The sequence below is a fragment of the Numenius arquata genome, chromosome 6, assembly GCF_964106895.1.
Source record: "Numenius arquata chromosome 6, bNumArq3.hap1.1, whole genome shotgun sequence".
NCBI classification, from domain to species: domain Eukaryota; kingdom Metazoa; phylum Chordata; class Aves; order Charadriiformes; family Scolopacidae; genus Numenius; species Numenius arquata.
This window is the reverse complement of record NC_133581.1, coordinates 7,190,999-7,206,080: the sequence shown is the minus strand read 5'-3', so window position 1 is coordinate 7,206,080 and position 15,082 is coordinate 7,190,999. Positions and strand designations below refer to the sequence as shown.

General features: G+C 39.7%; 1 protein-coding gene across 1 annotated transcript in view; it reads left to right on the top strand.

Annotated features, from left to right (window-relative positions):
- The window catches only part of DYNC1H1 (dynein cytoplasmic 1 heavy chain 1), a 45,774-nt gene that overhangs the window by 26,159 nt on the left and 4,533 nt on the right, over nucleotides 1–15,082 (top strand). The window contains exons 44-73 of the mRNA XM_074148791.1: nucleotides 339–472; nucleotides 714–828; nucleotides 956–1,117; nucleotides 1,195–1,409; nucleotides 1,497–1,701; nucleotides 1,840–2,013; nucleotides 2,116–2,235; nucleotides 2,361–2,481; nucleotides 3,108–3,303; nucleotides 3,950–4,067; nucleotides 4,701–4,916; nucleotides 5,492–5,704; nucleotides 5,901–6,028; nucleotides 6,453–6,606; nucleotides 7,365–7,511; nucleotides 7,593–7,743; nucleotides 7,950–8,203; nucleotides 8,372–8,506; nucleotides 8,597–8,691; nucleotides 8,784–8,958; nucleotides 10,502–10,577; nucleotides 11,689–11,849; nucleotides 12,099–12,210; nucleotides 12,293–12,353; nucleotides 12,505–12,628; nucleotides 12,944–13,057; nucleotides 13,331–13,501; nucleotides 13,712–13,929; nucleotides 14,119–14,222; nucleotides 14,617–14,828. Coding sequence (XP_074004892.1) covers nucleotides 339–472; nucleotides 714–828; nucleotides 956–1,117; nucleotides 1,195–1,409; nucleotides 1,497–1,701; nucleotides 1,840–2,013; nucleotides 2,116–2,235; nucleotides 2,361–2,481; nucleotides 3,108–3,303; nucleotides 3,950–4,067; nucleotides 4,701–4,916; nucleotides 5,492–5,704; nucleotides 5,901–6,028; nucleotides 6,453–6,606; nucleotides 7,365–7,511; nucleotides 7,593–7,743; nucleotides 7,950–8,203; nucleotides 8,372–8,506; nucleotides 8,597–8,691; nucleotides 8,784–8,958; nucleotides 10,502–10,577; nucleotides 11,689–11,849; nucleotides 12,099–12,210; nucleotides 12,293–12,353; nucleotides 12,505–12,628; nucleotides 12,944–13,057; nucleotides 13,331–13,501; nucleotides 13,712–13,929; nucleotides 14,119–14,222; nucleotides 14,617–14,828 — 4,581 coding nt within the window. The remainder of the gene's footprint in view (nucleotides 1–338; nucleotides 473–713; nucleotides 829–955; nucleotides 1,118–1,194; nucleotides 1,410–1,496; nucleotides 1,702–1,839; nucleotides 2,014–2,115; nucleotides 2,236–2,360; nucleotides 2,482–3,107; nucleotides 3,304–3,949; nucleotides 4,068–4,700; nucleotides 4,917–5,491; nucleotides 5,705–5,900; nucleotides 6,029–6,452; nucleotides 6,607–7,364; nucleotides 7,512–7,592; nucleotides 7,744–7,949; nucleotides 8,204–8,371; nucleotides 8,507–8,596; nucleotides 8,692–8,783; nucleotides 8,959–10,501; nucleotides 10,578–11,688; nucleotides 11,850–12,098; nucleotides 12,211–12,292; nucleotides 12,354–12,504; nucleotides 12,629–12,943; nucleotides 13,058–13,330; nucleotides 13,502–13,711; nucleotides 13,930–14,118; nucleotides 14,223–14,616; nucleotides 14,829–15,082) is intronic.

The following is a 15,082-nucleotide window of genomic DNA, read 5'->3' as shown; positions in this document are numbered from 1 at the left end:
ATCTCTGTGAGCAATAGCAAGTGGCCAGGAAAGGCTATTTAAAATAAACCGGAGGAGTGAGGGAGGGAAATAAGTCTGTCATTCTGCTTCCCAGTCTCTTTGGTGACTGGCACATAGACTCAGCCTATGGTAGGTTCAGTAGATAGTGTTTAAAACCCATGTTCCTCTCTGTGGCACTATATGTTCCTGTGCAAGTTGAGTACAGCATTCTTAAGCTTTCATAGCAGATTGCTACTTTTAAGTATTCTAATAGTTCTGCTTTTATCTACTCATAAATTGATCCCTAAGCGTAATTCCCTTCATCTTAAATTCTGTCCTCTATTGACTGGTTCTTTTAGGATTATATTCCAGTGGATCAAGAAGAATTAAGAGACTATGTGAAAGCTAGGCTTAAAGTTTTTTATGAAGAAGAACTTGATGTACCACTTGTTCTGTTCAATGAAGTCTTGGATCACGTGTTAAGAATTGACCGGTAAGTTGGGACTTCAGTATAAATAGTATTTGGAGACTTTTTCTAAAACAGTAGTCTTGAGTACAGAGTAAGAAAGAATGGATCATGATCCCATTGTTGTCCATAGACAATATACTGCTGGCCTCTAGGTAGCAGGATCCTATCTGGAAAGATGTGTCAGTTTTGTACTAACTTGAAGTTTAGGTGTTCAAGGAAAAGCTTCGGTAAGTTGATGACATATTTGGTTATGGTTTTTTTTCAGAATCTTCCGTCAGCCACAAGGCCATTTGCTGCTTATTGGAGTCAGTGGAGCTGGGAAAACAACCCTCTCAAGATTTGTTGCCTGGATGAACGGTTTGAGTGTCTACCAGATTAAGGTTGGCATGCTAGTTTAACTTAAAAAACCTCCGTTAGTCAAAACTCACACTTCTTAAATATCAACCCCTAAAAAATCCCATTTAAAGCTAAACCAAAATGTAAATAACTGATGTTAAATCTTACTAGGTTCACAGAAAATACACAGGTGAAGATTTTGATGAAGACCTTAGGACTGTATTGAGACGTTCTGGCTGTAAAAATGAAAAGATAGCTTTTATAATGGATGAGTCAAATGTATTGGATTCTGGATTCCTGGAGAGAATGAACACTCTCCTAGCAAATGGAGAGGTAAGAAGATTTTTAAGTAAATACTTGAAGCACCTTTTTACAACTATAAGCTACAGCAAAACTATCTTTTGAATTAGGTTCCTGGTCTCTTTGAAGGAGATGAATATGCCACCCTCATGACTCAGTGTAAAGAAGGAGCACAGAAAGAAGGTTTGATGTTAGATTCTCATGAGGAACTCTACAAATGGTTCACCAGCCAAGTTATTCGCAATCTCCATGTTGTGTTCACTATGAATCCATCGTCTGAGGGCCTGAAGGACAGGGCAGCTACCTCTCCTGCGCTCTTCAACAGGTAATCACTGTATGTTCCAGCGTGTATTAAAAGCACTGTTAAAACAGTACATTTTGAGAAGTCTTCACAAATGCTTTTGTATTTCAGATGTGTCTTGAACTGGTTTGGAGACTGGTCAACTGAGGCGCTGTACCAAGTTGGCAAAGAGTTCACAAGCAAAATGGATCTTGAGAAACCAAATTATATTGTGCCTGATTACATGCCAGTTGTGTATGATAAGCTACCACAACCACCATCGCACAGGGAAGCTATTGTTAATAGTTGTGTGTTTGTTCATCAGACTCTTCATCAGGTATGTTATTATTACACTGCTTAACTTATATTGATCTCTAGGCCACAGCATCGTGCACCAGTTTCCTAAAAAGTATGATCTTTGGTGTCCAAATAGAGTTAAAACCAATGCATAATCTACAGCCTTTTCTTCCCAAAGGCTAATGCTCGTCTGGCAAAGCGAGGAGGCAGAACCATGGCAATCACACCACGCCACTATTTAGACTTCATCAACCATTATGCCAACTTGTTCAATGAGAAACGAAGTGAATTGGAGGAACAGCAAATGCATTTGAATGTTGGTCTTAGAAAAATCAAGGAAACAGTTGACCAGGTACATATCTCTAAAACTTTGCCCTTTATATAAGGCTGGAGTGATTAAATAAATCTCCGTGTTTAATATGAATTCTTTCTCCCATCTTACGATCTATCTTAGGTGGAAGAATTGCGGCGTGACCTAAGAATAAAGAGTCAGGAGCTGGAAGTGAAGAATGCAGCAGCCAATGACAAATTGAAAAAGATGGTCAAAGATCAGCAGGAAGCTGAGAAGAAAAAGGTAAAAATATTTGTTAAATCTCTGCATAGTAAATATTTTTATGTACAAAACAGAGCCTGCAGAGCAAGCACTGGAAGAAGTTCAACTTCTAAAAAGCAGTATTTTTGTCTGAAATTTCCTTCTAGGTCATGAGCCAGGAGATTCAGGAACAGCTGCACAAGCAGCAGGAGGTCATTGCAGACAAGCAGATGAGTGTGAAAGAAGATCTTGACAAGGTGGAGCCTGCTGTCATTGAGGCTCAGAATGGTATGTTAGCACCTAAAGAGATCACACTGTGGGTGGGCTTGGATCTAAAACTGAAGTCTAAGGGAATGTGTTTTGGTGTGGTCTAAGTTGGTCCTGTCTAACAAACGTGTAGGCTCTTAGCATGGAGCTGAACAGTGGTGAAGAAATTCGTGGTCTTTGAACTGTGATTTTGTGCTGTTTGTAGTACTGATCTGATACTTGGTACTCCTTTTACGGCTTGTGGCTTCGTTTCTGACTGACCAGCTCTAGGTATTTATTTAGTCTATGTATTCATAAAGCAAGCTCATAATCAGAAAGAGCACTGATGCCTTATTGCTGCACAGACAGCATACAGTCAAGCTGTCTGTTCTTTAAACTGGATTGAGGAATCATTGCTATAAGCTAATCATTTTTAGGTAGCAGAACAAGTTGTCTGTGGTCAGTTGGCAAGTTGACATTCACAAAAGCTTATCTTGTGATAGAGTAGTTTGAATATTATCCACTAGTATCTGCTTCTCAAATAACCTCAAATTCCTTTTGAGAATCTTGAAGCATTTTTATGCTTTAATCCAGGGTACCTTAATGGACTTCACTAACTGTTCTTTTTCTTCCCAATCAACATTCATCATCTGTCTGGCACTGGTTAGCTGTGAAGTCAATAAAGAAACAGCACCTGGTGGAGGTCCGTTCTATGGCTAATCCACCTGCAGCAGTTAAGCTAGCACTGGAGTCCATCTGCCTGCTGCTGGGTGAAAGCACAACTGACTGGAAACAAATACGTTCCATCATCATGAGAGAGAACTTCATTCCAACCATTGTTAACTTCTCTGCTGAGGAAATCAGGTAAAGTGCAAGTGTGGGTTATTTATGTGAAAAAACTATTTACAAAGATATGGAAGGTCTTAACTGAAATTTTCTCTGTGTAATTGCTTTGGTAGCATGTGACTTCATTTGAAACCAACTTATTCCTGCATGTAGTGAATGTGTAGGTGGTACAGGAAACAGACTACTGAACAAAGGTGTATCATGCAAACTGGGACAAAACAGCTGCTGTTGAGTAACTCCAAAGCATGGTTGTAAAGCAGTGTGTTGCTGTCCAAAGCCATGTTATTAGTTGAAAGTAGTTTAGAAGCAGTAACAGACCAGGTTGCTGAGGGCTTTGTCCAGGCTGAACTCCTAGCTGGCGCTGAATCTGAGGGAAAGTCAGGCTAGAGACACCTGAATTCCCTTCCAGCTCCAGACTTTTCTGAGTGGAGTTAAGCAATTTGTGAGTGACTAATCTTAAAATATTGTTAAATGCCTTTTTTTCACCTGTAAGGTGTAATTTCTGAAACAACATCTTTAACTAAAAAATCCCAGCTATCAGTCAACAAAACTGCTAGGAAACATTCATGTCAGCTGTGGAAGGCAGGCCAGATAAAGGGATACTGAACACCTGTGTGCTGTCATACAGAGTACTCATGCTATCTCTAAAAACTTTTCCTTGCAGTGATGCCATCCGGGAGAAGATGAAGAAAAACTACCTGTCAAATCCAAGTTACAACTATGAAATTGTAAACAGAGCATCACTGGCCTGTGGACCTATGGTGAAATGGGCAATTGCACAGGTAAAGTCAGTGCTGTGGGGAGGCAAACAAAAGTTGAAAAGAGTGAGCCTGAAGGTGTATAACAATGTCTAAAGGCTCTGAATTTGCCTCTGTTGAACTAAATATTTCAAACTATTTTGCTTCGAAGAAATCAGTACATGGTTCAGATGAATACTCACAGGCTCTGTAGTACTGTGCCAGAGAACCAATGGCCAGTCATGATAAAGGTTTTGCACCAGGAAACTTGAGATTTACAGTGAATGACAGTGGATCCTTTCTGTGTGTACTGTCATTCTACAGGAGAGACACATGCGGTCTCTGCCTTGAGAGTGGGGCACACACACAGGCAGCTCTGTTAAGGTCCTTTAGGCAGACTTAAATACTTGACTAGTTTCCTAAAGGAATAGACTTTTGGGGAAATGCTCCTAGATGGAGATATCCAAGAATGGTTTCACTTGCCTGTTGGTGTTCAATACAGCTGAATGCTTGGCTTGTTAAAACTGTGCCTGCTATGAATGGCGTGATGTGTAGAGACTGTTTAGCTTGATTCTTGTCCATAGGTCCTATCCTACTTGTTCTGTGGCTTAGCTACGCTAAGTTCTTGTTAACACATGGCACTTGAGAAAGTATAAAGAGCCTATGTACTGTTTACAGCTGAACTACGCTGATATGTTGAAAAGAGTGGAACCTCTACGCAATGAGCTGCAGAAGCTGGAGGATGATGCCAAAGACAACCAACAGAAAGCAAATGAAGTGGAGCAGATGATTCGTGATCTTGAGGCCAGTATTGCCCGTTACAAAGAAGAATATGCAGTACTGATCTCAGAGGCTCAAGCTATTAAGGCAGACTTGGCTGCTGTAGAAGCAAAAGTAAGAATTTTATATATCAGTAATTTTCCATTCTTTAATCTTTGACAGTCAGAAATTGAACCATTCTTCAAACTTGTGAGCAGACTTGGTTGCTTCCCCTGTGCAGTGCATCTCAGCTGTCCATTTCATCTCTGGATCTCACGAAACTTTAATATTAAACTACTGAAAGTTGTCTTGAGTTAGAAATACCAACTCATGTTGCTAGTTGATTAGAGGCAGTTCACATAAGGCTTAAAATAAGCGGAAAGCCTTTGAAAACAGGCATGGATGTAGTGTAATTGTAATGGCTTTACTAGACTTCTTTTCTTTTTTGGGGGGAAGGAATTTATCAACGTATTTGATATAATCATTAGCATGTCACCGCTGTGCTAGTACTTGATATTTTTAAGTTCATCAAGATGACAGTTAAGACCACCATAATAAATTAACACCAAAGTGAAGAAACACAAATTTAATTTCATTCTGAGCCTTTACATTTTATATGGGCCTTGAGTCAATATTTTAAGTGTCCTGAGAGACTTGTAATACTGTAACAATTTGTCATCTAAAGAGACTCCTTCACCCCTTATTACTAGGTAAACCGTAGCACAGCTCTTCTGAAGAGTCTTTCTGCTGAACGTGAAAGATGGGAGAAGACAAGTGAAACTTTCAAGAACCAGATGTCCACTATTGCAGGAGACTGCTTACTTTCAGGAGCTTTTATTGCCTATGCTGGCTACTTTGATCAGCAGATGCGTCAGAATTTGTTCACTACATGGTCTCACCATTTGCAGCAAGCAAATATCCAGGTAAAGATACAGACACGATAAGTCAACCGTAAATCAATTTATTGCAACAGTTATAGAAGCTTTAAGATTGCTAAACAAAGAGTGGAGCTATTGGAAAAAAAAAACAAACCCTTGTAGAGCTGTATTTACTCAAAACATCTTCACCAGATCGTTGGAGAATCTCTAGTCAAATACTAACTGTATGTACTTATTGCAGTTCCGTACAGATATTGCAAGGACAGAGTACCTGTCCAACGCAGATGAGCGGCTTCGCTGGCAAGCAAGTTCTCTACCTGCAGACGACCTGTGCACTGAGAATGCCATCATGCTTAAGCGGTTTAATAGGTATTTAATTCTAAGATGTAGAATTCTAAAGCAACATTCTCACAGTAGGCCTGGTTTTGCACCTATCAAAGAATCACAGTAACTCTTTCAAAGCACTGTTTCACTGTTGTGAAAGCTTCTGAAGTTTGTAAAAGCTTCTCAACTGTGTGTAAACATAAAAACTCTAATTCATCTTTGCTTGCTTTTTTTGTTATGCTTAGCTGTTAAGATAAACTGGCTTGAACTGAAGCTGTTTTGTTCCCTAAGTACAGACTCACCTTTCAGAACCCTAAACTGAAATAAGTCGTTGAACCTGGCCAAATTATTCCATCAATATACAAGCTTTTAGAGTTGAGACTAATAATGCAACCTAAATTTATAGAACTGCTTAGAGGCTGGCTGCAGTCAAAACCCAAATAATGAAAGTGTTTCATTACTAACTTAGGTATCCATTGATCATTGATCCCTCTGGGCAAGCTACAGAGTTTATCATGAATGAATATAAAGACCGCAAGATAACTCGTACTAGTTTCTTGGATGATGCTTTCAGGAAGAACTTGGAAAGTGCCTTGAGATTTGGTAACCCACTTCTGGTACAGGTTAGTTGCATGATCATTTAGAAACTAGTTTATTGTGTATGAGAAAAAATTGCAATTGTTTTGTTAGTAAAATATAAACGTTTTTCAAACCATAATTTAACAAGTAAACTAGTACCGAGTGATACGTGAGGTGTTAGTCCTGGGAAAAACGTTAGTGAGATAGACAGTCAAAAGAAGGTGTTTCTGTCTTCCACCATTTTTGGATCAAATGCTTTTATTTTCAAATGATCTTTCTTTACTTCCACTTTATAAAATGACTTGCAACCTGTCTGTTCCCATATGCTCTCTCTAGTCATAGGTAATAGCAACTAATATTGCTAGTTATCTAGAATTAAATCTGTTCTGAGTAGCAGGAAGAAGTTTCAGTAATACAAAGAAATAGGCAACTCTAAGAATAGTTGGCTTTCACTTGAGATGGATGTGTTTTTTGTTTCTTAGTATGGAAATGGGAAAAGAAAGTATTAGCTCACAGATGAGATCAGAAACTGTTGCTTGTGCTGCTTAGAATAGGGCTTACTATATACTAGAACTAACACAATAGTAATGCTCCCCTGCTGTGATTTTGTATGGGAATAGCCTAAATCCCTGCTTGTGTAGCTCAACTACAAATCTAAAGTGGGAAGTACCTTCTGAATGTGATCCATGTTCAAAACCAACTGCAAATTGATTGCTACCAGAGCTTTAAGCCCCAGTTCGGTCAGGATTTTTAGCTTGAGACGCTTGCAAGAAACAATCTCTTAACGCATCTCTGCTTCTAGGATGTGGAGAGCTATGATCCAGTTCTGAATCCTGTTCTGAATCGTGAAGTCCGGAGAACTGGAGGCAGAGTTCTGATTACTCTGGGAGACCAAGATATTGATTTGTCACCATCCTTTGTTATCTTCCTCTCCACCAGAGATCCGACAGTAAGTAAAACGGAAGGCTGTCCTGTTTGTAGCAGTGGTATGTCAGAGAGCTGAGGGATTTTTTCATGTTTCCTGTGATAGGTCGAATTCCCACCAGACCTCTGCTCTCGTGTGACATTTGTGAACTTCACAGTAACTCGCAGCAGCTTACAGAGCCAGTGCCTGAATGAAGTCTTGAAAGCTGAAAGACCAGATGTTGATGAAAAACGCTCTGACCTCCTCAAGCTTCAGGGTATGCTTACCAAAATGAAAGTAACTTCCTCCTGTTCTAAAAGAATACCGTGATTTTACTGTAGCTGTAGGAGTACACAGTGAAATATCTTTATAGCTAACACTCTTGCTTTTTCAGGATGTCCAATGGCAAAGTACACAATTCATATAATTCTTAAAAACTAGCTCATCTATACAATATGTAACCTATTTTTTCTTCTAATTAAGGTGAATTTCAGCTGCGCTTGCGCCAGTTAGAAAAATCCCTACTACAAGCACTTAATGAAGTGAAGGGACGTATTCTGGATGATGACACTATCATTACTACTCTTGAGAACCTGAAGAAGGAAGCAGCAGAGGTCACCAGAAAAGTAGAAGAGACTGATATTGTCATGCAAGAAGTGGAGACCGTTTCTCAGCAGTATTTACCTCTTTCTACAGCATGCAGCAGTATCTACTTTACTATGGAGTCACTGAAGCAGGTAGGATGGGTTTTTCCTACCAGAAGCTTCATGCTTTTACTGTTCAAAGCTAAGTAGGCACTGCCTAATTCCAGCTCTGACTGCCATATTGCAATTTGGTAGACACAAGCCATTGACTATCAAACAGCAGGACTCTAGAGAGAAAAAACAAACTCTTTTTTCTTTCAGATACATTTCCTGTACCAATACTCTCTCCAGTTTTTCTTGGACATCTATCACAATGTCTTGTACGAGAACCCAAATCTGAAGGGAATTACAGACCATACTCAGCGCCTCTCAATCATCACAAAGGATCTCTTTCAGGTTCAGTTTTTTAATTAGTAAATTGACCCTTCAAAAACGATTGAAATATGAGTTCAAGGCTTCTTACTGTCTTCATGGTTTTTTTGGTAGGTGGCTTTCAATAGAGTGGCACGTGGCATGCTGCATCAAGATCATATAACATTTGCTATGTTGCTGGCCCGGATTAAACTGAAAGGCACTATTGGGTAAGCATTTGTTTTGTCACTTTGCTTTAGTTGAAAAAGGGATGGATGTCTTGAAGGCACCCAGCTTAAGTCTTCTTTTCCCCTTATATTAGGGAGCCTGCATATGATGCAGAATTCCAGCACTTCTTGAGAGGGAAGGAGATTGTACTAAACACTGCATCTCTCCCAAAAATCAATGGTTTGACTGTAGAGCAAACAGAGGCAATGATGAGGTTGAGCTGCCTTCCTGCATTTAAGGACCTTGTTTCAAAAGTTCAAGCTGATGAGGTAAGTGTGGGCTGGGGCTTGTTTCTGCACTAAACTACCTGGTAAAGCTTTTTAGGTGTCTGCTTTAAGAGCTTCACACTTACAAGTTAACTCTCCTAGTATGAGAAGGGAAGGCTTACAGATTAACTAGTGGTAGTTGTTGTGGAAATTAATGTTCTAATTTCATTTGTAATCAAGCTATGAAACTTGAGTTGTAAATACTAGCATTGTTGATCACTCAGCCTTGGAAGCAGTTTCACCGTTCATCGAACTTTATGGTCAGTTTTGGTTCCTGTGGTAGCAGAGTCTGACACTGCATGTCTTTTACTGTGTCACTATTGTGTGATAATTATGCAGTAGCGGGGAGCAGCCCTAGCCATACGTAATGTTATTATGGTGGGCTCTTGGACATTATTATTTGGAATTTTAAATACATCCCTGGATGTATTTAAGAGACGTTTAGATGTGGTGTTGGGGGATATGATATAGGGGAGAACTTTGTAGTGTAGGGTAGATGGTTGGACTCGATGATCCCAAGGGTCTCTTCCAACCTGGACGATTCTATGATTCTATGAATAAATTTGGATAGTGCTCAGCTGATAGTTTGCTCCTTCTGATGACTGAAGTGTTCTAAGAATACATCTCTGTCCCGCCTGTGAAATCATGTGTTCCAAAATATGTCCATATCTTAAATAGGACCTGTTTGGTTGCCCTGCCTAGGTTTTACATTAAAAATTAAATTCTCTTTGCTACATCTACTTTTCCTCAAACTCTTCAGCCTCGGCTAAAGTAACATACAGCTTGGGCTGCGACTTGGTAGACATCTGTAGAATCAGGGGTGATGGAGGCAATGCAGAATTAGGGGATATCAGTGAAATGATTGTATATATCTAAAGAAGGCATAATAGACAAAGAATATTTCTATTTCGGTTTAAAAACGGAAACAGAACTTGGAGAAATTCATTGAAGAAAAATGAGTCAAGAACCTAACTAAATGTGCCGGTCAGATTGTAGTCTTGCTCAGGGAAACATTCAAACCACGTATATATGAAACACTCAAACCATACGAATCTGGAAGCCTTGGAAAAGACCAAACTATGTTGAGTGTTAGACAATATTTGGGGCTAATATTTCATTAATATAGTAGTGCTTCTGTTTAACAGTGTTAGTCCTGTCTTATTTCTCAAGACATTTGTAGGTGGAAGCTCAAATGCTTCATCTGGTACTCAATTAAATTTGTATTCTAAAGATAGATGATAAGATATGAGCCTGAAATAGGAAAAGTCTTACGAAGTTGTGCATTTCATTGTTCAGATGTTTAGCTACTTAGTAGAATTTTGAAAGATCTGTTTCCAAATCCAAGGCTAGTAGAGCTTGGACTGTACCAAGTTCAACCGTACCCCAGCAGTCCTTGTTTCCTACTGAAAGCTGATATTCAGTTGAACACTACACTACATTAAATTCTAGATTTTAAGGCTGAGATTGAGCATCTCTGCACCTTGCAGCAGATTTTTGATGCTGTGAAACTCCATTTCAAGTTTTTTTGCATTTTCTTTCAATTTAGCAATTCTGTATCTGGCTGGATAGCAGTTCACCAGAGCAGACTGTACCATACCTTTGGACTGAAGAAAAACCTGCAAGTAAGTTAAATTGCACTATTGTTCACACCAATCCTACTCTACTGACTTTAAAATCACAGCAATTCTACTTAGATTAAAGAAATTCTAAAGTAGGACTTTAATTTGGACCTTAGTTCTTGGGAAAATCATAAAGTTGGGGTTGTGGAAGAACCTTAAGTCTAGTGATTTTGGTTTGTTTTTTAAAAAAACAAATTTTTGTAAACAATAGGTACTATACTTACTTCCTGCACCTTAACCTGTGATCTGGTCTTCCACTGAGGTTCAAATCTGTTTCCACAATCGCATTAGATTGCATAATAGTTTGGATTAATCTTGGTCGTTGCAAATCTGGAGGCAGCTCAATACTTTAAAAAGCTCTAAGACAAAGATTTTCTGTGGATAGGTCTGGTCTACTTGACTGTTTCCTCCTGCAGTTGTATCTAAGCATGAAGTCTTAATTCTTGCTGCATTAGTTGTTAGTGCTAATTTGTTAAGAGCACTTCATTTCCTCCCCTGTCTGAAAGGTAATGTTAGGAAGTGTTTGCCGTCTGCGATCATTCAGGGCTCGTTCCTGTAGGTGGCTTTCTAAATTAAGGATTCTAAGCCTGTATTTACTAGCTGCTGTAAAGCTGCTTGACCGTTAACTGAAGCAACACTAGGTTATCTATCCTCTCCATGTTAGACAAGTATATAATACTTCAAAGTCCAGCAGAATGGCACATAAGCGAAGGAGTGAGAAGATGTGATGAGATCTATTGCCTCTGGAAGTTAAAAGCACTTCACGACAATACTTCTACACTGTAGGTTTTGTAAACCAGTAGCATTTCAGTAGAATCTAGATCATCTTGTCATGGTGGGCTTTTAAACAGCTCACAACATGAGCAATGAGCAGGTACCTAAAATGTCGCATAAGACAAACCAACTGAAGATAGTAAGTTTCTTTTGACTATCACAGTGAAGACAGAATATAAGCGTTCCATTAATACGTTGCAACAGACCTTTCAAACATCAGACTCTCTAAATATCTAGTCTTCAGAGCAAGATGAGAAAAACTGAATGGAGAATTGAAGAGAGGAAGGTGTTGAGGATGGTTTTCTCACCTGTCCCGACTAATCTTGTATCCCTTTTTCAGCTCCTATTGGACAGGCCATTCATCGCTTGCTTCTGATCCAGGCCTTCCGTCCAGATCGTTTGTTGGCAATGGCACATACCTTTGTCTCAACAAATCTTGGAGAGTCTTTCATGTCTATTATGGAGCAGCCTTTAGATCTGACACACATCGTAGATACAGAGGTAATCCGCCTTTTTTCTTTTTTTTTTTAAGGCTGAAATCCTGAGGTAGTGCTTAGTTGCTTCCACTCACCCTTCTCCTCATGGTATGAGGAACGGATTCTTTTCTTATTTGTTAATGTAAATCTAAGAGTAGCATAATGTCTTTAGCTGGCCTGAGGGAAGAAAGGGAGGGAAGAAAGACTGAGTTTACTGCATTCTCCTATTTATGTAGTGACTGATTTATATCCTTTTAAACCTTTCGGACAACAGGTGAAACCTAATACCCCTGTGCTGATGTGTTCAGTGCCTGGTTATGATGCCAGTGGTCATGTTGAAGACCTTGCAGCTGAGCAGAATACACAGATTACTTCTATCGCTATTGGTAAGAATATACCTCATTCCATCATCAAAGCATAAATAAAATTGTTAGCAGTAAGCGCTTTAGCAACCCTTCTGTCTTTTAGGTTCTGCTGAAGGATTTAACCAAGCAGATAAAGCAATAAACACAGCAGTGAAATCTGGAAGGTAAGTTCTGTCTAGCTAGAATACTGCCTAGTAGAAGGGTAAATGGGAGGGAAAGGGGAAGTAATCTATTCTGCTTCTCATTGTGGTGATTATAGCCAGGATCCATAAGCTGTACAGTAAAAAGCACTTGTCTTGTTTCAAAACTTCACAGATGGGTAATGCTGAAGAACGTTCACCTGGCTCCTGGATGGCTCATGCAACTGGAAAAGAAGCTCCATTCCTTACAACCTCATGCTTGCTTCAGACTCTTCCTTACCATGGAGATTAATCCAAAGGTAGCATCAATTTGAAAATTTGATCCTCTGGTAGAGTAACTGGCGTGCAGAGCCAGGAGTGCTGCCCAGGGAAGGTTTTCTCATGCCTTTCCACATTAAAGAAAACGAGGATACATGGTTTTCAGGGTAATTACTAGCCTTGGCTTCTGATAACTTAATTGTAGTTGAAAACTTCATACCATTTGTTTTGCTGCTTCTCCTACCCTTCAGAAGGCTCACAGTGAGGTTTTGAAGCTAATGCAAACTCTGCTGTTAGAGGGATTTAGTTTAGTGAAGGCTAAAGGAGTTGGATTCGAGTTTATTGATCTTTTCTAGGTGCCAGTGAATTTGTTACGTGCCGGACGAATCTTCGTGTTTGAACCTCCTCCTGGCGTAAAGGCAAACATGCTGAGGACTTTCAGTAGCATTCCGGTTTCTAGAATGTGCAAGGTAAGGCTGCAGCTTGTGTAAGTGAAAGAAAGTGTCAGAATGTGTTCATTAAAGTCTTACCATAGGTGATAAAACCTCAGCTTCCAAGATGTACGTAGAATATTTTGTTCTCACAGAAGTAAAGTAGTAGTTGCTTCTTCTGTTGGTGGAATGTATTCAGTTTTGGTAGCAATCTACCATTAAATCTGATATTTTCTAACCTTTTAGCAGACTTCGATTTTTATCAGTTCACTTGAGTAATAGTTGTATTTTTTTTTTCTCTCTACTTCCTAGTCTCCAAATGAGCGTGCCCGTTTGTATTTCCTCCTTGCCTGGTTCCATGCCATTATCCAAGAGCGCTTGCGCTATGCTCCGTTGGGTTGGTCCAAGAAGTATGAATTTGGAGAATCTGATCTGAGATCTGCCTGTGACACAGTTGATACATGGTTGGATGACACAGCGAAGGCAAGTAGTCTAGTGTACTTAGGGATAGGTCATGCTTAGATTACTGAAGATCTTCAGTAAGGCACTCTGTTCTGGAAACATTTAGTGAGTTAAATGAGTGGGCATAAATAACCTGATAGCAATTTAACTTAGTTCTTGAATTTGATTCCTCTGTCAGAGGAGAGGTGGAAAGGATTGTCTCCTGCTACTTGTATTGCATTTTACTTACAGGGACGCCAAAACATTTCACCTGATAAAATCCCCTGGTCTGCATTAAAGACACTGATGGCACAGTCTATCTATGGAGGTCGCATTGATAATGAATTTGATCAGCGTTTGTTAAACACTTTCTTGGAACGTCTGTTCACTACTCTAAGTTTTGATAGCGAGTTCAAACTGGCTTGCAAAGTTGATGGACACAAAGATATTCAGATGCCAGATGGAATCAGGTACCATTTTTTTCCTTATCCTGATCTCTTTGTACAACTTTTATTTAAAAAAAAAACCCAACCGCAAAACCCTAACCTGTATCTCTGTGCTGGAATTTAGCTGTGTAAATGTTTGTCTCAGGCAAAGAATTAACCTTGCCATTCTAATAGGGGAAGCCTTCTAATGAGTATTAAAACTCTGACTTGCAGGCGTGAAGAATTTGTCCAGTGGGTTGAGATGCTGCCAGATACACAAACACCATCATGGCTGGGCCTGCCAAATAATGCAGAGAAAGTTCTTCTCACCACACAGGGTAAAACCAGAACTTTAACAATGTGTTCCATAGATTTCCGGGCCACCGTTTTAACTAAAAAGCAGAAGAGAAATATAAATCCTGCTGAAGAGTTGATAGTTTCCCCTCCTCCCTCAAGGTAGTCAGTTTAACTTCTGCATGGTGAGACACTTGAGTCGTCCAAAAACGGAAGCTTGTGAATTAAAAAACTGGTTACATTCAGCCTTCCAGATGTCAAGCTCCCATCTTGATTCTGGGAAGCTTTATTGTCAGCTCCGGAGCCACCTACAGCTGGGCAGTTCTGAATCTTAGCTCTAGACTAGGGAAAAAGAGAAGTTCTAATTCTTGCATGTAGTAGGATGTTTTTGTCTTGATGCCACTGCTTCTCTGACTAACAGCGTATCTTCTGTTTTAGGCATCGATATGATCAGTAAAATGCTGAAAATGCAGATGCTAGAGGATGAGGATGATCTAGCTTATGCAGAAACTGAGAAGAAGACAAGAACTGATTCTACATCAGATGGTCGCCCAGCCTGGATGAGAACACTGCATACCACAGCCTCCAACTGGCTCCACCTTATCCCACAAACTCTAAACCATCTGAAGCGGACTGTGGAAAACATTAAGGTAAGCACTGATTTTTATCTAACGTGGGCATAGGAAGTGCATGAGTTCTGGTGCATTGGAACAAGTGCAATTAAACTGTCTGGGGGCACAATGGAACCTGTATCAATGCCGATTCTGACTGCTGTAGCTATGTAGTGCCCCACTGGGTTTCTTGAAATGCTCTTACAAGTTGGTTTATATCTTCTGGGGATTATTTGAAGAAGTACAATGGCAAACTGTCTATCAAGGGTACCAATCCTGAAGCTCCTCTGTGA